At 46.3% G+C, this 22,378-nt stretch overlaps 10 protein-coding genes, 1 long non-coding RNA gene and 4 other non-coding genes across 17 annotated transcripts; 4 read left to right on the top strand and 11 right to left on the bottom strand.

Moving 5' to 3' along the window:
- Nucleotides 1–283: 283 nt before the first annotated feature.
- TRNAF-GAA lies at nt 284–356 on the bottom strand. Its single transcript has one exon. It is a non-coding gene; the product is annotated as a tRNA-Phe (tRNA).
- Nucleotides 357–1,474: 1,118 nt separating this feature from the next.
- Nucleotides 1,475–4,100, bottom strand: LOC9636852 (beta-glucosidase 13). 2 transcript variants are annotated; one of them, XM_002988312.2, is made up of 14 exons: nt 4,025–4,097; nt 3,807–3,938; nt 3,534–3,741; nt 3,398–3,464; nt 3,293–3,351; nt 3,164–3,239; nt 3,043–3,114; nt 2,887–2,974; nt 2,577–2,829; nt 2,403–2,518; nt 2,123–2,355; nt 1,940–2,068; nt 1,786–1,894; nt 1,492–1,725 (listed from the first exon to the last, which is right to left on the bottom strand). In XM_002988312.2, the coding sequence occupies exons 3-14, from the start codon at nt 3,666–3,668 to the stop codon at nt 1,557–1,559; spliced, it is 1,506 nt and encodes a 501-aa protein (XP_002988358.2). In that variant the 5' UTR covers nt 3,669–3,741; nt 3,807–3,938; nt 4,025–4,097; the 3' UTR covers nt 1,492–1,556. The 2 variants fall into 2 exon arrangements, with proteins under 2 accessions (XP_024517992.1, XP_002988358.2); XM_024662224.1 differs by having other exon boundaries at nt 1,475–1,725; nt 1,786–2,068; nt 4,025–4,100.
- A 511-nt stretch (nt 4,101–4,611) lies between these two features.
- LOC9636850 (ubiquitin-40S ribosomal protein S27a) lies at nt 4,612–5,397 on the bottom strand. Its single transcript, XM_002988310.2, has 2 exons — nt 5,315–5,397; nt 4,612–5,237 (listed from the first exon to the last, which is right to left on the bottom strand). The coding sequence occupies exons 1-2, from the start codon at nt 5,334–5,336 to the stop codon at nt 4,792–4,794; spliced, it is 468 nt and encodes a 155-aa protein (XP_002988356.2). The 5' UTR covers nt 5,337–5,397; the 3' UTR covers nt 4,612–4,791.
- A 141-nt stretch (nt 5,398–5,538) lies between these two features.
- LOC9637542 (mitotic spindle checkpoint protein MAD2) lies at nt 5,539–6,843 on the bottom strand. The gene is made up of 6 exons (XM_002988309.2): nt 6,697–6,843; nt 6,248–6,394; nt 6,068–6,188; nt 5,909–6,012; nt 5,737–5,858; nt 5,539–5,670 (listed from the first exon to the last, which is right to left on the bottom strand). Exons 1-6 carry the CDS (start codon nt 6,773–6,775, stop codon nt 5,614–5,616), a joined length of 630 nt encoding a protein of 209 aa, XP_002988355.1. The 5' UTR covers nt 6,776–6,843; the 3' UTR covers nt 5,539–5,613.
- Nucleotides 6,844–6,895: 52 nt separating this feature from the next.
- Nucleotides 6,896–8,727, top strand: LOC9637541 (eukaryotic translation initiation factor 3 subunit H). Its single transcript, XM_002988366.2, has 12 exons — nt 6,896–6,958; nt 7,012–7,091; nt 7,151–7,267; nt 7,325–7,434; nt 7,487–7,553; nt 7,611–7,744; nt 7,795–7,843; nt 7,896–7,967; nt 8,017–8,118; nt 8,178–8,245; nt 8,296–8,448; nt 8,517–8,727. The coding sequence occupies exons 1-12, from the start codon at nt 6,940–6,942 to the stop codon at nt 8,572–8,574; spliced, it is 1,029 nt and encodes a 342-aa protein (XP_002988412.1). The 5' UTR covers nt 6,896–6,939; the 3' UTR covers nt 8,575–8,727.
- An 81-nt stretch (nt 8,728–8,808) lies between these two features.
- On the top strand, nt 8,809–10,521 carry LOC9636849 (SNF1-related protein kinase regulatory subunit gamma-like PV42b). Its single transcript, XM_002988365.2, has 4 exons — nt 8,809–8,847; nt 8,904–9,309; nt 9,398–9,746; nt 9,834–10,521. Exons 2-4 carry the CDS (start codon nt 8,921–8,923, stop codon nt 10,197–10,199), a joined length of 1,104 nt encoding a protein of 367 aa, XP_002988411.1. The 5' UTR covers nt 8,809–8,847; nt 8,904–8,920; the 3' UTR covers nt 10,200–10,521.
- On the bottom strand, nt 10,418–13,114 carry LOC9636848 (cytochrome P450 704B1). Its single transcript, XM_024662179.1, has 6 exons — nt 12,639–13,114; nt 12,201–12,416; nt 11,850–12,131; nt 11,419–11,787; nt 10,942–11,145; nt 10,418–10,862 (listed from the first exon to the last, which is right to left on the bottom strand). The coding sequence occupies exons 1-6, from the start codon at nt 13,053–13,055 to the stop codon at nt 10,686–10,688; spliced, it is 1,665 nt and encodes a 554-aa protein (XP_024517947.1). The 5' UTR covers nt 13,056–13,114; the 3' UTR covers nt 10,418–10,685.
- A 699-nt stretch (nt 13,115–13,813) lies between these two features.
- On the bottom strand, nt 13,814–15,046 carry LOC112341680. Its single transcript, XR_002990641.1, has 5 exons — nt 14,882–15,046; nt 14,684–14,819; nt 14,313–14,629; nt 14,175–14,265; nt 13,814–14,087 (listed from the first exon to the last, which is right to left on the bottom strand). It is a non-coding gene; the product is annotated as an uncharacterized LOC112341680 (long non-coding RNA).
- A 288-nt stretch (nt 15,047–15,334) lies between these two features.
- Nucleotides 15,335–17,719, bottom strand: LOC112341679 (alpha-1,3-mannosyl-glycoprotein 2-beta-N-acetylglucosaminyltransferase-like). Its single transcript, XM_024662248.1, has 17 exons — nt 17,624–17,719; nt 17,510–17,560; nt 17,367–17,454; nt 17,245–17,307; nt 17,150–17,184; nt 17,022–17,095; nt 16,923–16,968; nt 16,808–16,870; nt 16,678–16,744; nt 16,556–16,624; nt 16,437–16,506; nt 16,301–16,362; nt 16,058–16,242; nt 15,948–16,010; nt 15,862–15,900; nt 15,637–15,804; nt 15,335–15,587 (listed from the first exon to the last, which is right to left on the bottom strand). Exons 1-17 carry the CDS (start codon nt 17,687–17,689, stop codon nt 15,477–15,479), a joined length of 1,320 nt encoding a protein of 439 aa, XP_024518016.1. The 5' UTR covers nt 17,690–17,719; the 3' UTR covers nt 15,335–15,476.
- A 39-nt stretch (nt 17,720–17,758) lies between these two features.
- Nucleotides 17,759–17,830, bottom strand: TRNAQ-UUG. Its single transcript has one exon. It is a non-coding gene; the product is annotated as a tRNA-Gln (tRNA).
- Nucleotides 17,831–17,923: 93 nt separating this feature from the next.
- Nucleotides 17,924–18,787, bottom strand: LOC9637540 (autophagy-related protein 8). Its single transcript, XM_002988307.2, has 5 exons — nt 18,719–18,787; nt 18,607–18,662; nt 18,483–18,535; nt 18,154–18,272; nt 17,924–18,095 (listed from the first exon to the last, which is right to left on the bottom strand). The coding sequence occupies exons 1-5, from the start codon at nt 18,744–18,746 to the stop codon at nt 17,995–17,997; spliced, it is 357 nt and encodes a 118-aa protein (XP_002988353.1). The 5' UTR covers nt 18,747–18,787; the 3' UTR covers nt 17,924–17,994.
- Nucleotides 18,764–19,441, top strand: LOC9636847 (protein Asterix). Its single transcript, XM_002988364.2, has 3 exons — nt 18,764–18,957; nt 19,012–19,112; nt 19,172–19,441. The coding sequence occupies exons 1-3, from the start codon at nt 18,802–18,804 to the stop codon at nt 19,233–19,235; spliced, it is 321 nt and encodes a 106-aa protein (XP_002988410.1). The 5' UTR covers nt 18,764–18,801; the 3' UTR covers nt 19,236–19,441.
- Nucleotides 19,442–19,550: 109 nt separating this feature from the next.
- On the top strand, nt 19,551–19,743 carry LOC112341698. Its single transcript, XR_002990645.1, has one exon. It is a non-coding gene; the product is annotated as a U2 spliceosomal RNA (small nuclear RNA).
- A 443-nt stretch (nt 19,744–20,186) lies between these two features.
- Nucleotides 20,187–20,260, bottom strand: TRNAV-AAC. The gene has a single exon. It is a non-coding gene; the product is annotated as a tRNA-Val (tRNA).
- A 316-nt stretch (nt 20,261–20,576) lies between these two features.
- On the bottom strand, nt 20,577–22,354 carry LOC9637539 (adenylylsulfatase HINT3). Of its 2 annotated transcripts, XM_024662265.1 has the most exons (8): nt 21,930–22,354; nt 21,811–21,866; nt 21,690–21,747; nt 21,526–21,592; nt 21,391–21,446; nt 21,275–21,328; nt 21,105–21,215; nt 20,577–21,048 (listed from the first exon to the last, which is right to left on the bottom strand). In XM_024662265.1, exons 1-7 carry the CDS (start codon nt 22,176–22,178, stop codon nt 21,126–21,128), a joined length of 630 nt encoding a protein of 209 aa, XP_024518033.1. In that variant the 5' UTR covers nt 22,179–22,354; the 3' UTR covers nt 20,577–21,048; nt 21,105–21,125. The 2 variants fall into 2 exon arrangements, with proteins under 2 accessions (XP_024518033.1, XP_002988352.2); XM_002988306.2 differs by having other exon boundaries at nt 20,672–21,215.
- Nucleotides 22,355–22,378: the final 24 nt, after the last annotated feature.

Raw genomic sequence — 22,378 nt, 5'->3', positions numbered from 1 at the left:
AACGCTAAAGTCTCTCTTTTTTGTTTTACTTTCTAATAAGTTCTTGCAATAGGTGGTGCTTTGGTAAGAAATTGCCAAAGCTTTTCTATTGATCTTGTGTTCCAGCGTGCTCTAGAATAGTTGTCTTTTGATTTTCTTTCTAAAGCTCAAAGCTTTGTAGGTTTTAAATTCACTTTCTTTTTATAAGCTCGGTGTGGAAGCAGTTTAGAAGAAGAAGCTACTTTCCTAGAGCTGGATTCATACTGCTGTAACTTCGATCTTCCTCCACATCTGAAACGAAAAATGCGGTGAACGTGGATCGAACATGTGACCTTCAGATCTTCAGTTTGACGCTCTCCCAACTGAGCTATCCCCGCTTAATTTGACTAATTATAACATTGATTTGTTCTAAAATAAAAAGGAAATTGAACAAACTTTAACAAAAGCTAAACTGATGAGTATAATATGAAAGGCTAATTTCTAGAAAAAAATTTCAAAGGATCTTCCTGTGGATGTTACCAACGTGGGAATTCTTTGCAATACTCGACGTGATAGAGGCTCCTTCAATCCGACGTCTTCGGGGCAAAGAACCAGAGAGAGCTTTCAGGACCTTATAACGATGATACTGATCCACTTCAGTTGAGTGTGTCTTTAACAGCGCCTTCATATTGGAACGCAAACTTTGCTTGAAGAATGACGAAAAACTCTAAGCTCTACCTGGTATGACGCGGACGATGTTCCAAACACGAAGCCTTCTGGAAAGCTTCTCCTGCTGAGGATCTCATGGCCCTCGACTGCGCTCACAACGAGAAGAAATGCGAAGATTCATTGTTGCTCTCAATCCGGAAACCCCCCACATGGAGGAACAATAAGAAGCTCTTTGTTCTTTGTCATTTTCTACGTTGTCCTGCCCAAGTTCGAGAAGCCGGCACGATAGCAAACTTCTTGCTAAGGAAATCGAGAATCTTTGAACAAAGTGTGGAGACTAAAGTTATGTAGCTCAGAAAGAATGAGCGCTGGAAGAACACCACCATCTGGGATCAATCGAGACGGACAAAGAGAAGCCCATGAAAATGGAATGCTTGACACTGTTTCTAGACAGCAAGAAAGAAGCTTGTTTGTTCCTGGAACGAAGAAAAAGAAAGGTCGATTAAAGTAAAACCCTTAACAAAACAAGCTAAGCCTTTCGTACGTATATGTTACATATATCACACTAGTTGTATGCATTTTTGAATCTAGGATAGCTATCCAAATATTAATATCAGCTGCTTTTCTGAACCTTTGCAATTACAAAATTTAAAGAATAGACAAAAAGTTATATGGCATCTCTATAACTCTACATTTGGAGCCACATTTCTATTTCTATGGTGGTGATGAGAGCTAAAAACTAGCCAAAACAGAAAATGCGGTCAGCTTCGCTTAATCAGACTAATTATCATATTAAGCATGATTGCTAAACGAAAGGGACAACTAATAAAATTCTCGGTTGCTAGTGTTAATAAAAACGGAGAATTTGCGCTTGACTGGATGGTAATTTTAAGGACTGCAATAAATTTACTATACTATACATGGCACCACTACTTTGTCAGGAATTTCTTGTACCACCATGCGGATTTCTTGGGAACTCTTTGCAAGTCCTTCTCATACTCAACGTGATAAAGGCCGAATTTCACTGACAGTCCTCTCGACCACTCGAAGTTATCCAGCAGAGACCACACAAAGTAGCCGCGAACATCGGAGCCATCGCTACACAAGCACGGAGATGATGAAAAAGAGAACATGAGCTTGCCAAGTTAAGAAGCTTACGCAATTGCTGCTCGAAGATTGGAAAGGTAGGCCTTCAAGAAATTCACCCTTGTCGTGTCGTTGAGTACTTCCTTCAATGGAGCTGTCGCGTTTGTAACGTCGCTTATTCCTGATAGCGAATTTAGTGAAAGAAACTTTAGCAGCCAAAGCTCACCGTTTTCTGTGATGAAAATCGTTGGATTGTTGTACCGGAGACGAATGTAGTTGAGAAGGCGCCTCATTCCGAATGGAACGATGTAAAATCCATTCACGTTCTGTCCAATTAAACGACCATTCCTCATATCTGCGACCATAATGGGATTCAAGCTTTTGAAGAAAGAGTATGAACTTGTCAAACCTGTAGAGAAAACTCCAGTGTCTTTGAAATAAGCTTGTTGGGAGAACGCTGCTTGTGGATGATTAGAATTACTAGCGTCTGCGTCGTAAAAGCTTGTGTAGTGGTTAATCCCAATGAAGTCATGAGATCCTTTGAGACGTTTGGATTGTTCTTTGGTGAACTTTGGAAGACGGTCGCGAACGCGAGAGCGCATTGTTGCTGGATAGTCCCCGAACATGATTGGATCCAGCATCCTAGAACCATTCTTTGTCAGAAAGTCTAGGAGAGCTGAAGCTCTTACCATCCAAGATTGAAGTCCAAGGCTCTTCTAGCTGCAGCTTTATCCTTTGAGGACCTAGAGAAAGGTTCGTGCCATTGCGCATCGAGAGTAATACCGATGATTCCAGCTTGTTTCTCCTGAGAAAAGAATAGAAGCCAGAAAATCCAATCAGGAAATGAAACACGTCTTTGAGACCTGGTATTTTTCTCGGTATATCTTCACTGCGGACGCGTGAGATAAAAGGATATGATGTCCAACAATGTAAGGCTCCACTGAAGAGTTCCCAGCAGAGCAATTGCCAACTTCAGACGAGCATCTTCCAGGAGCAAGCATGCCAAAATTGTAACCAAAGTTACAAACCACATGAGGCTCGTTGAAAGTAATCCAATGCTTGACACGATCTCCAAACGCTCTGAAGCATGCTTCGGCATAAGCTGCATAATCATCCCTGTAAAAATCAACGCTTTAAGCACAATGGACTCCTCCGAGTTTAGTGAAAACTCACACTATTCTGGAGCTCAGCCATGTCTTGTAGGCATCTTCCAAAGCTTGAGGACTGTCCCAGTGAAACAAAGTTACGTAAGGTTGAATCCCTGTCCAAAAAAGACAAAGAAGATAAAAAGTCAAGAAAAAGAAAGAAAAAAAAACTGATCCTACCTACCTTTCTTGAGAAGTTCATTGATAAGGTTGTTGTAGTAATCCACACCTTCCTGGTTGATTTTGCCCCTCCCCTCTGCAAGAGCTATCTTTTCAAAGATGCAAGTAGCTGATATGTAGCATACCAGGGAAAATCCGAGACCAGGAGATGGAAAATCTGTAAGCATCCACGCCCATGTCCACCATCAATCCGACATCTTCCTGTTGGTTCACGGTCAGGAGCAAAAAACCAAACCAGATAGAGCTTTCAGGACCTTATAACGATGATACTGATCCACTGCAACATCTCCAGTTGTTCCATCCATTATTTTTCCTGGAGAAACCGATAAACAAGAGCTATGTAACCGACTAGTCTCTACCTGGAGTGTGAGCATAAACGTCCCAGATGCTTGGACCCCTTCCACCTTCTCTAGCAGCGCCTTCATACTGGAATATAAACGTTGATTGAGTGTTTGCAGAAGAAAAGAAGAGAAAGACGAAAAACTCAAGCTCCACCTGGTATGCCGCGGACGCTGTTCCAAACACGAAGCCTTTTGGAAAGCTTCTCCTGCTGAGGATCTCATGGCCCTCGACTGCGCACACAACGAGAAGAAACGCGAAGATTAGTGCAACCATGGTTGTGGAAACCATAGCCAAGCCTCGCAGGAACGCGCGAAACAAGCTCTGTTATTTGTCGTTTTCTAAGCCGGGACGAGCAGAAATACTGTAAACAAACATTTGGTTAAGGAAAATGATAATCTTTGAACAAAGTGTGAAGACTAAACTTACGTCGCTCTCGAGGTTCCAGAAGAATGAACACCACATCTTGGATCAACCGAGACGGCCAAATAGAAGTAACGCGCTCCATAAATGGAATGCTTAACACTATTTGTAGAGAGCACGAAGGAAGCTTGTTTGTCCCTGGAACGCAGAGAAAGAAAGAGATGAATAGAAAGGCTTCCTTCCAAAGCAGTTGAGAATCTTTAAACAAGACTAAACTTTCGTACCTCTTCCAGAAAGAATGAGCGCTGGAACAACACCACGAGAGAAGTAACGCGTTTCATAGAAAAGGAACTATTTCTAGAGAAAGAAACTTGTTTGTCCCTGGAACAGAGAGAAAGAGCGATTAACTCGCGAGAAAACTTTGGCGATTGCTTACCAAAGCAATTGAGAATCCAAACTGTGAAGACGAAAGTTTCGTGGCAGAGAAAGAAAGATCGATCAACTCTTGGAGAGAAAAGGTTTGGCAATTGCTTGCCAAAGCAAAACCAAGTGCTTGCCAAAGCGACTGAGAAGCTTTGAACAAGTGTGAAGACTAAACTCACAACACCACCATATACCAAGAGAAGTAACGCGTTCCATGAAAAATGGAATGCCTAGACAACTATTTCTAGAGCACGAAAGAAGCTGGAACACAGAAAAAGAAAGATCGATCAACTCGTGAAGAGAAAAGCTTTGGCAATTGCTTACCAAAGCAATGTGAAGACTTTGTTCCAGAAAGAATGAGCGCTGAAACAAGATCATCTTGGATCAACCGAGATGGCCAAAGAGTGAGTGGAATGCTTAGACTCTATTTCTAAGAAAGCCCTGGAAATAGAGATACAACTCGTGAATAGAAAAGCTTTGGCAATTGCTTACCAAAGCACCACCTTTAACAAGAGAAGCTAGCCTACAAAACAACACTGCCATATAGCAAGAGCTTAGAAAGGAAATCAAAAGAGAGAGACTTAGCGTTCCAGGAAAATGGGAGAAGAGAGCTCTCATCCCAGGCTCTCTACGCCTCGGCCTTCTGGTAGACATAGGTGAGTCCACACTTGCCACAGTAGTGACGATCAAAGTGATTCGCCATGAAAGTCCCGGCGCCACACTCTGGATTGGGGCACTCCTTGCGCAGCCTGTTCACCTTGCCCGAATCGTCCACCTTGTAGTACTGGAGCACCGCGAGCTTCACCTTCTTCTTCTTGTGCTTGATCTTCTTGGGCTTGGTGTACGTCTTCTTCTTCCTCTTCTTGCCGCCACCGCGGAGGCGCAGCACCAAGTGGAGCGTGGATTCCTTCTGGATGTTGTAGTCCGCGAGCGTGCGCCCATCCTCGAGCTGCTTGCCCGCGAAGATGAGGCGCTGCTGGTCCGGGGGGATGCCCTCCTTGTCCTGGATCTTGGTCTTCACATTGTCGATCGTATCCGAGGACTCGACCTCCAAAGTGATGGTCTTGCCGGTCACTGGAAACAATCGAGGCGCGCGAGCGCGGAATCGATCAGAATCGGCGGCGCCGCATCGAGAGCGAGGAAGAACTTACATGTCTTGACGAAGATCTGCATGGCTCCAGACTCGTCCTTCTTCGCCGCCGCTCCTCGCCTTGACGAACCCTAAACCTCGGCGGCGGGGGTCTATATCTAAGAATGCAAGCCGTTGATCTTGCTAGGCTAACGATAGCCGTCCGATCATGATTAGTCTAAATCTTACCCGCTTAACACAACTTCAAATTAGCCGTTGATCTTAATAAGCTAACGCTAACCGTCAGACCGTGATTAGTCTAAGACTAATGCATTAAGAGATAATATAATACGCTTAAGGGAGCTTCGAATTTTACACGAGCTAGACGTTTGAATCGTCGTCTACTTTGTAAGCGACTAAGGAGTCGATCTTGTGGATCTGCGAAGAAAAAAATGGAGAGAAACGAGGGAGTGAGAGCTTGATGGGGGCGAAATTATTGCCTACCTTTGTGTTGAGAGAGCGTAGTTTCACCTCCTGGGCTTTCTTGATGAGCCGGGGATCGCTTTCTTCCCAGGAAGTGGGAGCTTCCAAGTCCGTGTCGGTGTAAACAAGCAGCTCGAAAGAACCTTGAGAGATGTTTTAGAATGGAAGTGAGAAAAGATAAAACATTGCTTACATGATTCTTCGAGGTGAGGAAGAAATGTGACGCTGGAGGTGATTTGTCGCATGATGGCTTGAATCTCTTGCATTATCTCCTTGTCGCTCTTTTCTTTCGTGGCACTGAGAAAGAAGAAAACGCTATAGTCAAGAGCAAGCTTGGAGAGAAGAATTTTACCCCGTTTCTGTGGCGTCCCGGTCTGTTTCAATCAAAAAGTTCCACCTCTCGAGAACTTCTTTCGTTGCCAAGCTCGAGATCACCATCACAACGCGCTGGACTTTTCCAGTTTGCAACCAATCTGTACAATCAAGCCACTCTCTGGATGAAGAGAAGTTAGAACACGAGAAAGAAACATACCGGCAATCTGCGAAGTCACTGCCGAGATATAGCCCTTCACTTTGTCTTCGTGAGAAACTAGCATTGTCAAGCCATATTTCTTCACTCTATCAAACTGCTCAGATGGATACAAGCCTCGTTGGAAAAGAATGCTATTGACAGCATAAGCTGCAAGGGAAAAAAACAATGGACAAGTGAGAAAACCATGTAGAAAAAGAAATCAAAGAAGAAGAAGAGCATAAACAATTATCGAGAAGAAATGCTGATTCTATTGACATTCTAGACATACAACGAGAATGAAAATACAAGCAAATCAAGCTATTTCCACTCGATCTCTTCAAGAAGAAGGGGATAAACGATGATCGAGAAGAAATGCTGGTTCTAATGACATTCTACACACAAAAAGAGGATGAGAAAACAAACAAATCATGCGATTTTCACTCGATCGACACACATTCTCCTATACTCACAGAAGAACTCCCCAACGATGGACGAGGATCCCTTCAGCGTGATCACATCGCGCGTCGCCGCTTGCTGCCCAGTCCCCATGCCCGCACGCTTCGATCGATCGATCGCTCGTCCGCTCCCCTTAAAACCCTAAACCTTTCCTCTCTCAGCTGCGATTCGAACGTCTAACGGATAGAAAGTTTCGCTAGGGCTGTATATAGCCGACTGTGCCCAAAACCCTAATCGCGCAAGGGCGGAGGAGCTCAATGTCTGAGGCGCCAGCACGTAAGTTCTCTTCAATCGATGTGGCGATGGTTTGATTCATCGCGTTTCTCCAGCTCTGGTGCGGTCCTTTGCGCAGATCGCCAGTCAAGAGGAGGTCACAAGCCCTTTGCGCGCTGTCCAAATCGATGGCCTTGTGAGTGACTTGCGATGATTTTAAAGGTTTTCTTAGTGTTTTCTTTGTCTCCACCACAGGTGGTGCTCAAGATCATCAAGCATTGCAAGGAATGTATGCCTGCGCTCGTGACTGGACAGCTCCTGGGACTGGATATTGGAACCACGCTCGAGATTACAAATTGTTTTCCATTCCCGGTATGGGTAGGCTTGGAAAAATTGGATTTGAGCTTAGTTCTCTCTTGGTTTGCGCAGAGCAGAGGTGGAGAAGAGGATGAAGAGCTTGAATCGGATGGAGCGAACTATCAGCTCGAGATGATGAGATGCTTGCGAGAAGTCAATGTTGACAACAATACCGTTGGATGGTATGCGAAGAGTTTTGTTTCTTTTCTTGATCTAAGAACTTTTTTTCTCCAGGTACCAGTCGACATACATGGGTTCTTTCCAAACTGTGGAGCTAATAGAGACCTTTCTAAACTATCAGGTGCGTTGTTTCTCTTTCTTTCAGTATCGTCGTTTGTCTCTAACATTGCAAATCTAGGAAAACATAAAACGCTGCGTTTGTATCATTTATGATCCCCTTAGGTCCAGTCAAGGTGTCCTCGCACTCAAGGCTCTAAGGCTCACCGATTCATTCATGGAGCTTTATCGCTCCAATAACTTCAATGGCGAAAAGTAAGCTATAGTTGTATGTACTTCCAAATTACTAATGAATACCACTGTAGACTTCGAGAGAAGAACGTCACCTGGCAAGATATCTTTGAAGAAATTCCTGTAAGTATACACATCTGTTAGTCGATCCTTACTGATCATGACGACGCCGCAGGTCAGAATATCAAACTCGGCTCTTGTGAGTGCTCTAATGACAGAGCTAGAAACCGATTCACCGGCTACTCAGGTATGGAACTTGATAAAACATTTCCCTCTCATATGTTTGTCCATACCAGTGTGACTTTGATCGACTCGTGCTTTCGACCAATCCATTCATGGAAAAGAACTTAGAGTTCCTCATAGAGTGCATGGACGATCTTTCAATGGAGCAGCAAAAGGTAAATGGACTTCACCACTCACTTTGGTTTCATCCTGAATTGCTTTGTCCTTTCTCCAGTTCCAATTCTACTATCGCAATCTGGCAAGGCAGCAAACACAGCAGCAGGCTTGGCTCCAGAAACGAAGGTACGGTTCGCTACGTTGCTTTGCATTATGATAGAAACATCCACTTCCAGGGCCGAGAACATGGCGAGAAGACAAGCAGGCGAGGATCCTCTCCCGGAAGACGATCCAAACAATGCGGTCTTCAAGTCGATTCCAGAGCCGTCTCGTCTCGATAGCTATCTCATCACGAACCAGATCGCAAACTACTGCAGCCAGATCAATGGGTGAGTTCTTCGTTGTAGTTTTCCATTGTTCTTTCGATCTTTGCTTACATCTCTTTTTCCTCTTCCAGGTTTGCTGGACAGAGCTTTAGCAAAATCTATCTCATGGATGCTGTCCACGAAGACTAGCTGCTAGCGAGCAATTTTGGCGGGGTTTTGAACATGTATTGCGACAAATCAGGCTTATGTTTTTTTTTTCTATGCCAGGTGGCACAATGAGAAGACGCCAGATGGCGCGATCAGGTGGCACAAGGTCTATGCCAGGTGGCGCAATTAGAAAGCGCCAATTGTCCTCTTGTTTTCTAGGGTTTTAGAGTTCTTTACCGCATTTCCTCTTGCCACGCTCGCGCGCCTTCCTTTGATCGATCGATCGTCTTGTCGGCTTGTTTGTTTCGATCTGAGGTGATTCCGGCATTGATCGATCGATTGATCTTGTCTTGCTTGGATATCGTTGCTAGGGTTTGGAGGATCGTCCATGGAGAAGCAGGAGCTCGCTCTGGAGATTCTACACTCTACTTCCGTCCAGGACCTGGTGAGAGACAAGGGAAGGCTTGTGGAGGTCCCGTACACCGCGACGGTGGGCGACACACTCAATGTGTTGCTGGCCAAGAACATCCTGGCCGTGCCAGTGGCGGCGCCGCCCGGGCACTGGATCGGCGCCGGCGGTTCCATGGTCGTGGAATCGGACAAGAGCACCGGAGCGCCGCGGAAGCAGTACATTGGAATGGTGAGCGTGCTCGACATTCTCATCCATGTCGCAGAGCGAGAGGATGGCAGCTGCGAGAGGCTCCAGACTGCCATCTCCAAGATCATCGGGCATTCCTTGGAAGGATTGAGCCTCTGGAGCATCGCTCCTCACACCTCGTAAGAACTTTTAGTTTCATTTTTTTTTTCTCTTTAGAGAAACTAGGAAGCTAGCTTTGTTGCTAAAGAACTTTCTTTTGCTCTCCAGGTTGGCTGACACTATGGAGCCCATGAGCAAGGGAATTCACCGGGCTCTAGTTCCAGTTTCTAGCGCGATGGATCACGTCTCTGGTGTGGAGGTAGTCGAATCGTCTCCCGGCTATCACATGCTCACTCAAACGGACGTGATAGCGTTCTTGCTCGTCCACTCGCAGCAGCTGGAGCCTTTGATGTCGACTGATATCAGCAGCCTCGGAGCGGTGAACAAGAACGTTTATGCCGCTCCCGCGGACATGCGGGTGATGTACGCAGTGAGGGCGATGCGCTTTGCGTTCCTGACGGCGGTGGCGATCGTTGATCCATCGCCGGTGGCGCAGCTTGCAACTCAGCTAGTAGCGGTATGTTGTTGGTGGTTCGTTGGTTGTTTCTTTCATTCTCTGGTTCCTGGAGCTAAGTTGTGCGCGTTGTTTGTTTGCCTTTTACAGGGTGATGGAAGACGGTTGCTTGGGACATTCTCGGCCAGTGATTTGAGAGGCTGCAACTCGGACGTGTTGACAAAGTGGGCCTCGCTATCAGTCCTCGAGTTTTCGCACAAGGCGTTCCTCGCGAGGCGGTTTGGATTCGGGGCCGCATGCATCGAGGCTGTCGACCAGACAGCAGCATCGCTCGATCCTCAACAAAAGCCGCTTATCACTTGCCAGCCGTCGGCATCGCTCAGGGAGGTTATCTCCAAGGCCCTGGAGAACAGAGTCCATCAGCTGTGGGTTGTGGACGACGCAGGCTCCCTGCTGGGCATGGTGGCTTTCACAGACATACTTAAGGCTGTCCGACAGGCCTCCAAAAGGCAGTGATCCAACAAACAGATACACAGGGAAAAAGAAGCGAAGGAAAAGAATTGGAAGAGGAAAAGGAGTTATGACAGCAACAACCAAACCGATCACTTAGTGCTGCTGCTACGTTTTGGTGTTACGGTTTCTCGCCGAGCCTTGAATGCAATCTAGCTGGAAGAAATCGGCCGCGCATCAACGTATCTATCAAAGCGGGACTGCTTCGTCGTCTTCTCCTTCGGTTTTCCAAAGCCTTTGTTTTTCATCTTTTTCTTATTCACTTGAGAGTTTTTTCTTTTTGTTTGCAGACACAGTAAGAAAAGTTGTGAAGGTGTTGTTCGTCGTCTCTCATCCAGAGCCGCTTTTATGGAACCGGGTTCGTTCTTGTGCTCTTAAAATCATCTATCGATCATCGATCGTATTTGATGCAAGCATTGAATCTCTCTGACGCTTTAGTTCTTCTCCTATGCTCAGTAGTGCTGGTGGATCTGTAAGACTCTGGGGGCTCTCCTAACGGAAGGAAACTCTGGAGAGCAGTCCATTGGCCATGTAGAGCACCACCATCATTCTGTAGTTGACAGGCTTCTCGTCCAGCAGCTCGAACTTGAAGAATCTGAGCAGCAAAATGGTTGTGATCTTCATCTGCAAGTAGGCCGAATCTTTCCCCAGGCAAATTCGCGGCCCAGCCTGGAAGAACAAAAGAAAGATCTCTCGTCAAGAACACACACAATAATAACAAACCAACTTTTCCAAATTCTCTTCTTGCCTGGAATGCCGTGAGCTTGAATGGAGATTGGGGCTGGAAGATGTTGTCGCTGCGTAGCCATCGCTCGGGCTTGAATTCCAGGACGTCGGGGCCCCAGATTTCTTCCAGCCTGCCCATCGCCCACGACGAGTAGCTCACGAATTGCCCGCCCTTGACGCTAAAGCCGTCGGGAAGAACATCGTCCGCCACCACCGTCTTGGTCTCCTGCGAGAAAATCCACGAATTTTTTGCAGGATCAACGGATCAGCGATCGAGGAGTGGAATGGAAGGCATGAATTTGTAATCAGTGCTGGAAATTGACGAACCCAGATGGAGCAAGCAATCCGCGAAAACAGAAGAAAAACAGGGGAAAAGCAGAGGAGTGACAATTGGTGGAAGAATTCGAGCAATCGGTGGAAGAATTCGAGCAAAATGCGATGACCCAAGAGCATGAATCGAGGAAATGAGCTCACGATCTCTCGGATTGGTATCACTTACCAGAGGGACGGCCGGGTACAAACGAAGCGCCTCTGTGAGCGTGGCTTGCAAGTAGTGTAGCCGGTTTAATCCCTGGTAATCCAGCCTCCGCGAGAAATTGGCAACCTTGGCGAGCACTTGCTCCTTCTTGCTCATCGAATCCTTTCCCTCCAGCTCCTCGTCCGCCCCAAACACGCGATCCACCTCCGCCAGGATCTTCTCCACCACCTCGGGCCGCTTGGCCAGCTCCGAGAAGAGCCACGAGAGCGTGAGAGCGGTGGTGTCGCGCCCCGCGATCACGAAATTGATCACCACGTCGCGCAGCATCTTGTCGGTGTAGGCCTCCTCCTCGTCGAGCGAGAGAAATCTCGACAGGATGTCGGGGCGGCCCTAGGAAGACGAAGAGCGAATATTAGAGAATCTTTAAGGAATAACTTGGATTTCCAGCTTACCACGTCCTTGGATTGCTTCAGCTCCTGGCGGCGGCGCTCGATGACGCGGTAGAGGAAATCGTCCATGACGCGGATGCATCGCTTGAGCTCGCGCTCGGATCCGGCGTTGAAGAACCTCTTGATCTTCCAAAACATGTCGATGTATCGCCGGATGATGAGCGTGTTGCCGTAATCGAAAGCGTGCGCGAAGGGGATGAGTGGAAGATCCGGGCGTAGGCAGCCAATCTCCACTCCAAAGCCGATCTTACAGATGGAATCCAGCGTCAGCCTTAAGAACAAGTCCTGTCACAAGAGAGAAAGATTTTTTCGCGCTGATTGTCTCGATTTTGTGAGAGAGATCTTTGCGCAGACCTGGAGATCGAGCGCCTGGCCCGTGCCGGATCGATCCGCGAGGATGCCCGCCAGCTTGAGCGTGAGATCGCGGAACGCGAACGTGCTGTAGTCGCGCAGCTTGGACGAGGCGAATTCCACCGTCGCGACCTTGCGCTGGTGCATCCACATCTCCCCATCCACGTTGAAGATCCCATAGCCCATCATGTCGCGGAATCGCTGCCTCAGGAGCTCCCCCTGGAAGGAAGAGAAACAAAGAAAAAGAATCAGCCAAGAACACCGACCACGAGCGATCGAGAAGACAATGCAGGTGGGCGGTGGCCAGCGGCATCAAAATGCGATTTTGGGAGAAGCCCATGTCGGAGAATCGCGATCAATGCATGGAGGAGCCGAGCGGCAGGGAATCGAGCGAGCGAGCGCAATCGATCGAGGCAGAGAATGGATTGAGCTCTGCTATACCTTGGGGTAATTGACGAAGTTGGTCTTGAGGATGTACTCCACATTGGCGGGATGGGCCGTGAAGGTGTTGTTGACGCCAAGAACAGGGGCGGAGAAGGTCCACGTCTTGTGGTGGTAATCTAGCAGCCAGTGATGGAGGCGATCGAAGTTTGCGATCTGCTCGAAGAGGCAGCCGACGAGGGGCCAGGATTTGGGACCGCGGAGCCCCCCCTGCCGGAACCGGTGAAGGAAGATCCACCACGCCAAGATGAGAGCCCAGGTGATAATCCATGTCCAGGCTCCCGAGGAGAACGATTGCGATGAGGAGCTCCACTTCCATAGCCAAGGGGAGGAAGAGGAGGAAGGGAGGAAGGAGAAGAGCTTGGATGCCATCGTCGAGGAGGAGGAGGAGGAGGGCGCCAGCACCGTCGCCTCCATTGCTGCGAGGGGCTGGCCTATACACGAAAGTTAAGCGCGCTTACCCCATTCAAACGCACGCGCTTATGTTCTAGGGGAATTTGCTTAGATTTAAGCGTTTGAAGTTTCTTGGGCTTTCACACCAAGGCTCATTTCTCTCTCAGTTTTTTTTCTCCTCTTTTTTTTTTTTTTTCTTGTTGCTGCTGTTGGGGGCGTTTTAATTGTTGTTGTTGCACACACAAATGATCTGTGGCTGTATTTGGCTGGCTGAGACTTTGATGGGTATGGTTGGCCAAAGATCATTAGAAAAGCTCTCCTTGGCCAAAGATCATCAAGTTTGCTTCATTATGTGTTGAAGATCAGCAGGAAGGGCGATTGTTCTTCATTTTTTCTTCTCCTACTGCCCAGCAATTCAAAGCCTAGGTCTAGTGAAGATAGAATTCTTGCTTTTTTTCCATGTGGGCTTGTGGGTGGTGGTGGAGTGGAAAAGGAATCTCAGCTCTCTGTCAAAGTGAAGTGTGTGTTGTGTTGTGATGCACAATTTCTTCCTTCCCCACTATCAATGCAAGACAAACGAAAGGCATCTGCCAGTAGTTATGAGCAGTGGGCTGAGCCTGGAAAGTTAGAAGAAAAAAAAAGTTGACAAGGCAAACAGTACCATTTCTTACCATCACAGGCTTCTCAAAGCTTCTTTCCTTAACTTCATTCGCTCGCATTGAGCTACACAAAGTGCGCGAATTGCAAGGAGTAAACCATTTGCAAAAGTCAGCCCATGCCCATGATATTTAAATCTTAATGCTTGGCATTGATGAACTCTAAATCTTTCCATTGACCTCCTGCTTGCATTGCGCGTTGGTCAGTCAATTTGACACGCTCAACGACACCAAAGAAAAGGAAAAAAAAAAAATTCGACGAAGAACTCGCTCCAAGTCAACGCCAGTCAGCCGCCACCATGTTCCACCCATTTATAAGTCGACGGCGCGCGGCTACTCTCCAAGCAAGCAATCGTTTCGCGTATAAATTTCTGTGCCATGGCTTTAAAGATCGCACCGCCTTTGCCGTTGAATGGTTTTGATCGATCACAGGAGAGGCCGGAAGTAGGAATCGTAAGCAACGAGACAAAATCATCAAATGCCTCACCTCCGCAAAGTTTATAGTTTGGCCACAGTGCTAAAACTTGGAGCAAAGACAATCTGGTCGTGAAAAAGTCCTGAGAAGCAATTTGGAAGGTCTGGAGGTAACAATCGTAAGAAACGAGGCAAAATCCAAAGCCCTCACCTATGTCTTTCATTGAGCTTTTAAGTTGGATCGAAGTAGTCGAGTGGAAAGTAATCTGGCTGTAAAACTCGATCGAGCAAAGAGGAATCTAGACTTGGATACAGGAAAACCTGCATGAACAGGAGAAAAATATGAGAAAGAAAGCGAGGTGCTCGACTGCAACATGTTACTAACTTACTAATCACCCACGGGGGAGGAGCAGTGCCAGAGAAAAGGCAGCGAAGCAGTCTTGCCGTAGCAAAGAACAGCATCGCTTTGCTGCTGCCGCACTGGCCGGCTGCATCAAGTCGTCCCCGCCATCTTGTAAAAGGAGAGATCTAGGCATTAAAGGAGACAGGGACATCGTGAAAACCATAAGCAATACAAGGTACCTTGTAAGCAGAATATCAAAGCTGGTTGGTGCTGGTGCCTTTCGTTCCCCCAACCATGAAAGTTACCAACGTAATCCTCTGGCTGATAGCGTCGCTTCGTTGCTCTGGAGAAATTTGCAGTGGCGACTTCTTCAGCCTGCTAAAAAAGAATAGGACTAGTTACTAAAACAATGAATGACATTCATGAGGGGAAAGTACCCAGATGCCAGGCAGAAGGTGGCAGCGCACGTATTTACCACCACCTGACGTCGCAACTTCTATCCCCCCTGTCCTTGTAGAAGTGGTAGCCTTATATTCCTCCTGCGGCAGAATAACTAATGTCAGCAATCTTCAAAGCCACACCTAACTACATAAAAAGTACTCAGGCAGTAAAAAGAACTCGAAAAATCATAGAAGTTTACCTTGGACAGTCCGAGCTTAGATTGATCAAAGCCGAGGACAAAGATTTCTCCAAAAGAAGAGAGTCCTGGAAATTTATGCATAGAATAAGTTGTTTGAGGTAGTTGAGGCCAGCAGTATACTATACCGTAGTAGCTGCTCTTTGGTCAAAAGTGCCTGCCAGACCCGTATGCTGTCCTCCGGATGTTCCTGTCTTGGTATATTTCGTCAAAAGAACCAGCAAAAATTCGTTAGTTTGAAGACGCGGAGGAATATTGGCCACGAGGAAACTTCAGAATTTACTCGTCTCGAAGATTATCTGAGATGGCCGTCTCACATGTTTTGGTCGGCACGAATTCAACAGTGTAGCCTGCTATGATAAACAAGGAGTCAAAATTTGAATCCACCTTAAGCTCTAGTTTATGCCCAAGTCCTTGAGAGAATGAGGCCCGATAACGAATATATAGCGTGAAGTCTGCCACCTGAAAACAACTACGCCTTTGTACGCAGTTCTCGGCACACCATCCTGCGATGTAAAGTATCAGCTTTTTTGGAAAGGAGTGTTCTCATCGTACCTTCCATTCCTGAAATATACCAAACTGACGAGCAATGGCCTCAAACGTTCTCTGACTATCGTACTCAATTCGCACATCTCCGTCTATGTTATAAGCTTTTGCAGCTTCCAGCGCCGGAACAGGCACCGCCTTGCTGACAAGTTCAGCGAAATGCTTCTTATAATTCTCCTGCGAGTAGAAGTGTAAGGAAAACAATATAGATTGGTTACTGTGACAGTGGCATACTTCCATGAGGTACGTAAGATCTTCTTCTTTCCAGTTCACCTGCAAGAATGACAGTTGTTCATGAGATTTTTCCACGTTGAAGTTACCTGAACATCGTTGAGCTTTATCGTTTCTAGGTACTGCCTGAAAAACTGTCCGAAACTGGATCCCTGCATGAAAGTATTTGGTTCACGAAGAATGAAACAAAAGAACTTACATGCTCTCCGAAGTTGTACGTCCGACAGACTTCCGGTCGAATGAATTGTCGCCCTTTACGAGTTTCATTGAGCCTTAGCCAATCATCCCAGTACGCCTTTGGCCACTTGGGCGCAAGCTCGGTCCAGAGAGACTTTTTAAGCATCCATCCTAGACCCGGAAAGAAATCCGATCGGTACAAAGCCTCTGTTTTAACAGAAATTTCATAGGCTTCAAACTAGAGCGATTTAAGCAACTAACGCACCTGGATCTTGTACAAATTGCCGCTGTCCATTATCATTCCAAGACGAAACTGCAATGAGAGAGCTTTATTCAAAAAACCACTGTCCATGTTAATCGGACATTAGGAATTCAAACAGCATAAAAGCACGAAACTCTACCTGTCTTTATCCAGTAATGAAGCCGTTGCTTCGAAGTAGTCAAAGAAGTCGGGCGCAAGCTCCATGTCATCTATAAGAAACACCGTAAAGTTTCTTTAGAAAAAGCAAGCATGAATTACCTTCCAGAATAATTACTCGACTGAAGCTATGTCTATCAAAAAGCTGGCTCAGTGCCCACTTGTAATGTCCTGTGAAAAAGTGAAGTAAGTCAGCATACAAGTGCTGCAGCATCGCACTATACTCGCAATCTTATAGTAGGCAATTATCTCTCCCGGACTCTGTGTGTGTATTGGCTCATCGTCCAAATGCTGAAAAGAAAAAGAAAAAGAAATTAAAAAGGAAATAGATGGACACCACACATTAACCAAAACCTGCATATAAGTAAATTGCGGAAAACTTCGAGCTTTCAGCCGAACTTGCTGGTCTGTTCCATCCTGCCAGAAGCATTATAAAAACAAGTCCCTTCCCCCTGAACGCAATCCATACCTGTGAGATGAAAAGAGGGAACTTGGCTGACACAGAGTTGTGGTATCTGGTAAAGGGGAAAAAAAAGAGTTGAGGCCAGAAATATCTCAAACAACATACTTTAGAATAGATTGAACTGTTCGATCCAAATAGTCTGCGCGATTGCATGCCATCACGACCACAGCTGCCACAGGCTGAGAAAGACTCAGAAGTTAAAAGCTTAAAGCTGAAAAATCACTTCCATCTACCTGCGCGCTTGTAAGATGGGACGACGTCTCCTGATCTGCAACATCAACGAGCAATAAGGAACAAGAAAACGAAAAAGAAAGAACCAAGAGCTTACTTTCAAAGTCGACAATTCTGGTAGAGAGCTGTAGAACCTTCGTATCAAGGCGCTTATTTTGTTCTAAGAGAAACGACGTACTTAATCATTCGTTTCAACAACAAAATGTGTTTGGCACGCACCTTCCAAAGAGACAATCCTTCCTTGCTGTGAGCTTATTTGATCAATCAGAGCCTTTAGCTGACTGATACATCGATTCTCCGATTCAACCTGTCACAAGCAGCTCAGCTCATCAATCGCAAACCATGAATTTCTTCTTCCTCACAGCTGCGGCAATGCGATCGGCATAATCCGACTGTGTAGCAAACAAACGCATCTGTCACGAACACAAATCCGAGTGAGCCACGGATCTATGAAATCTCCGCCAGGGATTTCCCACCTGGAGCACGAGGAATGCGATCGCGCCGAAAATGAGGAGAATCCGCGCGTCAAACGGACAATGCATCGTGCTCGCCTCCAAAAACCCTAGCTAGCTCCAAAGAACTTAAGAAAAAACAAAAGGTAGAAAAGTAGAAGGTCCCACCGAGATTCGAACTCGGGCTCTTGGATTCAAAGTCCAATGTCGTAACCACTAGACTATGGGACCGTAAGACGAAAATCGTTCCAACAAAGAAGCCCTTGTACATTATACGAAATCCCCAAACTTTGCTTAAACCACACGACACTACCTCAAAACCAATAACATGAACACAAAGATCAATATAAATCTGTACAAATTTCTTCATTTACAATGTTTGTCTTTGATTTCTTTTATATGGTTTCTCCTCCAAATACTTCCTCCCCGCTGTAAGTTACGTATAAGAATCCATCCTTGTCCTTGTAATCGTTGTAGATCGACATCATCATGGCTCCTGGGAAGAACTCGAGCTTTAGGAACAAGAACAAGAAGCTTTTCCGCGAGAAGATTACCTGTTTGTGGCAATACTTTTCCGACGAAGATGAAGAGCGCCTGGCCTGGGGACAAGCTGAGCCTGCGATTTATGATGTACACGAGCTGCCCCACAGTCAGATCCGCGGGGACGAGATATCTGCAAAAGAAAAGAAAAGTTTGTCAATCGAGATCGTGGAAATGAAGGAAAGGAGCTCGAAAGATTGAGATGGAGAGCTCGAGAGCTCGAGAGATGGAGATGGAAAAATTTTATTTTGATGAGATTGGGAAGAACTGTTGGAATGGAGCTGTAGAAAGGCTAGGAAAAGATTCAAGAGAAAATTGGGAGCTTGAGCGATGGAGTACTTACTTGGGCTTGTCCATGGCTGGTAAGTTGGATCTCGGAGCTTTCTCCACGATCACCTACAAGAAAAGCCCAAGATCACCCCAAAAATTCGAAGAAAATCCGAAGGAAAAGGAAGATTTGGACTTACCGGAATCCTATCAGCGTACTTCTGTCGAATTTTCGACGATTCGGCGAGTCTGCTATCTATTCGGAGGAAGGAATCACAGAGAGAATGGAGAAAATCCGCGAAATCGACTTACCGAAGGAGTGCTCATCCTTGAATCCCATGGCGCTCTCTAAAAATTAGGGCCTGGATAGGGACAAATATTTTAATTTAGGGTTCATGAGCAAAGGCGTGGGAGGAGCGCTTCCATCGGATCCGCGCCTGCCGTCGGCGGCCCGGCCGTATGTCCCGCCGGTGGTGCTTCCGCAGGATCTTCCTCCGGATTACTCGAGCTTGCTGGCGGTGATGTTTGGAATTCTCGGCATCATGCTCCGGGTGAGTTGATTTTGAGCTTGGATTTTGGAGCTGGAGCTCATAGATCTGGTGTAGAACAAGATCGGATCGTGGCTTGCCCTCATTTTTTGCGCGCAATCGCTCGCGAACATGAAGAATTTGGAGAACGATCTCAAGCAAGTGGTCATGGCACTGGCGTGAGTTTGTGGATTTTCTCTCTGTTTCTCTGTTACTGATTCTACTCGCTCGTTTGTAGGTTTGTGGTGATGGGTATGGCGACGAACTATCTAAGCGCGCAGAGATCGTCCGCTACTACATGATACATTCTCTAGTGTCATGTAAGAAACAGTCGTGACAATCTTAAACTCTATGATTAGCTTTTGACACAAGAGCTCGATCTAACTTCTAGACGCTTGAGAAGATCCTCCAGAACGATCTCATGATCCAGTTCTTCGTAGCTTGCATCTACATTCTTGAGAAAAGATAAAAAGTATATTGGCTTTCTCCAGGTTCGAACTGGAGACCATAGGGTTCTTTATTAGGGCAACATAAGCGTGCGCCCTATCCCACATGCGAAGGCGCAGAATCGTGCCGGGGCTTGAGTATATAAACAGAGGGCTGGGCAAAGAAAACTCATACCTTTCTCGGCCTTTTGGCTAAGATCAAGTGTAGTATCTGTTCTTATCAGTTTAATAGCTGATATGGGACCACGTGTCCCAACGCTATTAACCTAATTTTTTGTGGGAGGAGGGCCACCGGTAGCTTGCTACCCGGCTCTCCACGTGTCGCTTTGGCCTTACACTACCGCCTTAGCCTGGCACAACCCAACCCCCCAAATTATAAACTCAAGAAGCAATAGAAGTTTAATGGATGTTGAGCATTAGTTTTTTATTCCATGTTTCTCACAGAGAGCACGAAGCTGTGACGAAACGAGGTCTCAGCAGTATTATGTTAATGAATCGTTAAATTTCGTTGATTTTAGTTAGATGCAATGGAAACATCTCAATGATCCTTGGGAAACTTCAAACTTGGTAAGTGTGAGATCCAGTGAATCGGTCGAGCCACCTGGATCTCGCCTGCGTCCAGCCTCAACTACGATTTATACTAGAAGTTCCCCAAACTTTGATGTTTCAGTTCTTCTGGAAGCACTTCAAGGGAACGCTCATGAATGATCAACGTCTAAGGTATGCCTCATCTTGAAGTAGTGTTTCATGTAGTTAATTATAGAAGGTTCTTCTTGACTTATAACCTTAAGAAAAGACTAAAATAAATGGCTTCATCCAGGTTTGAACTGGAGACCTTCAGTGTGTTAGACTGACGTGATGACCAACTACACCATGAAACCTTAGATAGATATTTACTACGATACATACATTTTCATAGAGGAAAGTTGGCTCCGGAATCTTAGAATTAGATGTCACCTTTTCATTTTCTTCTTCCAGCGCTTTCGACTTTCCAATATAAAAGTTGCACTCTCTTTATTTATTTTGAGCACAGTGTTTGGATATGAAGATTGGAGGAAGCCTCCAACCTTTGAAAGCAAAAACTCCCTTCAGTAATGCTAGTTAGTTAATTGGAGTTAGTGTAATTGTCCTCACGTCAATCTAACACGCTGAAAGTCTCCAGCCTTTTATTTTAGTCTTTTCTCCTTCTTGATCTTCTCAAAAAGATTAGTCTGAGATTGTCAGGAATGTATGCTACAAGATATATATTGATCCATACATTTACCTCGGATAGAAAGTTGGCGACCCGAATCTTAGACTTAACATTTCATCTTTTCATTTTCTTCTTCCAGCGCTTTAGACTTGCCAACATAAAAGCTGCCATCTCTTTATTTCTTTTGACCACGATTTTCAAGTGTTTGCCAAGTGTTTCTCCAAAACTTTACAGCTCCAACCATCCAGAAGAACAAAAAGAGGGGGAGAAAAACAAAGAACAGGCAGTCCAGTCTCGACCAAGACAACCCTTCGTCCTTCGCCTGTAAGGAACAAGGATAAAAGAGAATGGCCATAGCTGGAAACTTAAGATCAACGAACAGTGGCAGTGAAAGAGATACTTCAATCAGTCTCGATGCAGACAGCCAAGCTTTGCGACACAGACGCGCCAACAAACGAGAGGAACAAGAATACAAATCTGCGATGAATTTCTGTATAGACCAGGGGCGTATCACGAAGAAATAGTACACAAACCTTGCCAGAGATTCTTAGCTTTCACGACTCGTTGTTCCTCAGGATGGATCGCACAGCGAGTGTGAGCTGAGTGGGATCCTTGAACGTCGACAGTGGCCTGCGCACCACACTCTGGGAGCAAATGCATCAAGTCAAGCTCATAGAACTTATAGGAAATCTCGTTTAAGTACCTCGTTTGTCCATAGCCCATCTCCGGAGAACCTCGGGACAATGTGGAAGTGAGTCTGTAAAGCGTTGTCTCTTAGAAAACTCCCAGAAAAAAGGAAGTAGAAATCGTCACACTTACATGAAACACGACTTGGCCGGCAGCCTCACCATTGTTGACGACCATATTGAAAGAATCTGGAAGCTGTGAGCAGTAAGAAACTATATAGACTCTCGGACAAACTTGACAAAGAAATAACTTAAGGAGAAAGCCTACCACAAGAAGTCGCTCCCATGATCGCGTTGCTCAGCAAAGGCACGACACTACACATGGCCGCCGCTACCTACAAGCAAGCGAGAATGTGACAAAGAAAAAAGAAAGAAATCCTCCAAGCGTTAGCGTTTGAGAAGAAGTCTTAGCTCGAAACAATGGATGCTTACCGTTGGAGGAGTAGCATCCAGTGCCGGGAAATGACCCTTGGGAACGAGTAGAGAGTGCCTGGAAGAGACGATGATAAGATCTAGACAGAGTTTCTAGAACCAAGAACAAAGTTTCTCATACCCATAGCACAGTGGATTTATGTCGAGAATGCACACGCAAAAGTCGTCCTCGTAGAGCTGCCAAAGAGAAAGAAAAAAAATAAAAAATCTACGAAGAACATCCATGAGAGATCACAGTACCTTGAATGCCGGGGAATAGCCGTGGACGATCTTGCAAAATATGCAATCGTCGGCCACCGGCCAATCGCGCTGCTGCTGCTGCCGCGGTGATCCCCAGCTTCTAGACGCGATGGAGCTCGCGATAGATTTCGCCAGCCCGGAGTCTCCGAAATTTGCCTTCTCCGGCCACTCGGTGGCGGCGGCGCTGGGAGAATTCTGGCGATCTTCCAAGGGATTGGGAGGAGAAGGAGGAAGGGCTTGGTGCGCCATTCTGGGGAAAATCTCACCTACGCCCCCATCGCTGCTGGCTCGCCATTGACCCGCATTTAGGGAAGAGGCGGTGGCGTCGAAGGATTCGCCAGCGATTCCCTCGCTTTCACTGTTGCTACACGCATTATCGCCGTCGCCGCCCTGGCAGCTCGTCCTCCGTCATCGCCCGGAATGCGAGAGGATGCGCCGCACTCGCTCCT

This window comes from Selaginella moellendorffii, unplaced genomic scaffold, assembly GCF_000143415.4.
Source record: "Selaginella moellendorffii unplaced genomic scaffold, v1.0 SELMOscaffold_88, whole genome shotgun sequence".
Taxonomy (NCBI): Eukaryota; Viridiplantae; Streptophyta; class Lycopodiopsida; order Selaginellales; family Selaginellaceae; genus Selaginella; species Selaginella moellendorffii.
This window is presented reverse-complemented; position numbering and strand designations above follow the sequence as displayed.

Bases quoted from the DNA above. Each gene is read 5' to 3' on its own strand.
- LOC9636852 (XM_024662224.1), bottom strand. From the start codon at position 3,668: ATGGTTTCCACAACCATGGTTGCACTAATCTTCGCGTTTCTTCTCGTT. The intron at 3,240-3,292 runs GTCCTGAAAGCT...GTGAACCAACAG, and splicing joins ATCAGTATCATCGTTATAAG to GAAGATGTCGGATTGATGGT. The intron at 3,115-3,163 runs GTATGCTACATA...TAGCTCTTGCAG, and splicing joins CTGGTCTCGGATTTTCCCTG to AGGGGAGGGGCAAAATCAAC.
- LOC9636850 (XM_002988310.2), bottom strand. From the start codon at position 5,336: ATGCAGATCTTCGTCAAGACAT. The intron at 5,238-5,314 runs GTAAGTTCTTCC...GATTGTTTCCAG, and splicing joins GCAGATCTTCGTCAAGACAT to TGACCGGCAAGACCATCACT.
- LOC9637542 (XM_002988309.2), bottom strand. From the start codon at position 6,775: ATGGGGACTGGGCAGCAAGCGGCGACGCGCGATGTGATCACGCTGAAG. The intron at 5,859-5,908 runs GTAAGCAATGTT...ACATCTCTCAAG, and splicing joins TCCTCACCTCGAAGAATCAT to GTTCTTTCGAGCTGCTTGTT. The intron at 5,671-5,736 runs GTAGGCAATAAT...TTTTCTTCGCAG, and splicing joins TACGCTCTCTCAACACAAAG to ATCCACAAGATCGACTCCTT.
- LOC9637541 (XM_002988366.2), top strand. The intron at 7,554-7,610 runs GTGCGTTGTTTC...TTGCAAATCTAG, and splicing joins AGACCTTTCTAAACTATCAG to GAAAACATAAAACGCTGCGT. The intron at 8,119-8,177 runs GTAAATGGACTT...TCCTTTCTCCAG, and splicing joins TTTCAATGGAGCAGCAAAAG to TTCCAATTCTACTATCGCAA.
- LOC9636849 (XM_002988365.2), top strand. From the start codon at position 8,921: ATGGAGAAGCAGGAGCTCGCTCTGGAGATTCTACACTCTACTTCCGTC. The intron at 9,310-9,397 runs GTAAGAACTTTT...TTTGCTCTCCAG, and splicing joins AGCATCGCTCCTCACACCTC to GTTGGCTGACACTATGGAGC. The intron at 9,747-9,833 runs GTATGTTGTTGG...TGCCTTTTACAG, and splicing joins TTGCAACTCAGCTAGTAGCG to GGTGATGGAAGACGGTTGCT.
- LOC9636848 (XM_024662179.1), bottom strand. From the start codon at position 13,055: ATGGAGGCGACGGTGCTGGCGCCCTCCTCCTCCTCCTCCTCGACGATG. The intron at 12,417-12,638 runs GTATAGCAGAGC...TCTTCCTTCCAG, and splicing joins ACTTCGTCAATTACCCCAAG to GGGGAGCTCCTGAGGCAGCG. The intron at 11,788-11,849 runs GTAAGCTGGAAA...TCGTCTTCCTAG, and splicing joins TGAAGCAATCCAAGGACGTG to GGCCGCCCCGACATCCTGTC.
- LOC112341679 (XM_024662248.1), bottom strand. From the start codon at position 17,689: ATGCATTGTCCGTTTGACGCGCGGATTCTCCTCATTTTCGGCGCGATC. The intron at 17,096-17,149 runs GTAGATGGAAGT...AGTCTTTCTCAG, and splicing joins CCCATCTTACAAGCGCGCAG to CCTGTGGCAGCTGTGGTCGT. The intron at 16,969-17,021 runs GTATGTTGTTTG...CCCCTTTACCAG, and splicing joins ACAGTTCAATCTATTCTAAA to ATACCACAACTCTGTGTCAG.
- LOC9637540 (XM_002988307.2), bottom strand. From the start codon at position 18,746: ATGGGATTCAAGGATGAGCACTCCTTCG. The intron at 18,663-18,718 runs GTAAGTCGATTT...TCCTCCGAATAG, and splicing joins CAAGGATGAGCACTCCTTCG to ATAGCAGACTCGCCGAATCG. The intron at 18,536-18,606 runs GTAAGTCCAAAT...CTTTTCTTGTAG, and splicing joins AGTACGCTGATAGGATTCCG to GTGATCGTGGAGAAAGCTCC.
- LOC9636847 (XM_002988364.2), top strand. From the start codon at position 18,802: ATGAGCAAAGGCGTGGGAGGAGCGCTTCCATCGGATCCGCGCCTGCCG. The intron at 18,958-19,011 runs GTGAGTTGATTT...GATCTGGTGTAG, and splicing joins TTCTCGGCATCATGCTCCGG to AACAAGATCGGATCGTGGCT. The intron at 19,113-19,171 runs GTGAGTTTGTGG...GCTCGTTTGTAG, and splicing joins CAAGTGGTCATGGCACTGGC to GTTTGTGGTGATGGGTATGG.
- LOC9637539 (XM_024662265.1), bottom strand. From the start codon at position 22,178: ATGGCGCACCAAGCCCTTCCTCCTTCTCCTCCCAATCCCTTGGAAGAT. The intron at 21,447-21,525 runs GTAGGCTTTCTC...CACAGCTTCCAG, and splicing joins CATGGGAGCGACTTCTTGTG to ATTCTTTCAATATGGTCGTC. The intron at 21,216-21,274 runs GTACTTAAACGA...ATTTGCTCCCAG, and splicing joins ATGGGCTATGGACAAACGAG to AGTGTGGTGCGCAGGCCACT.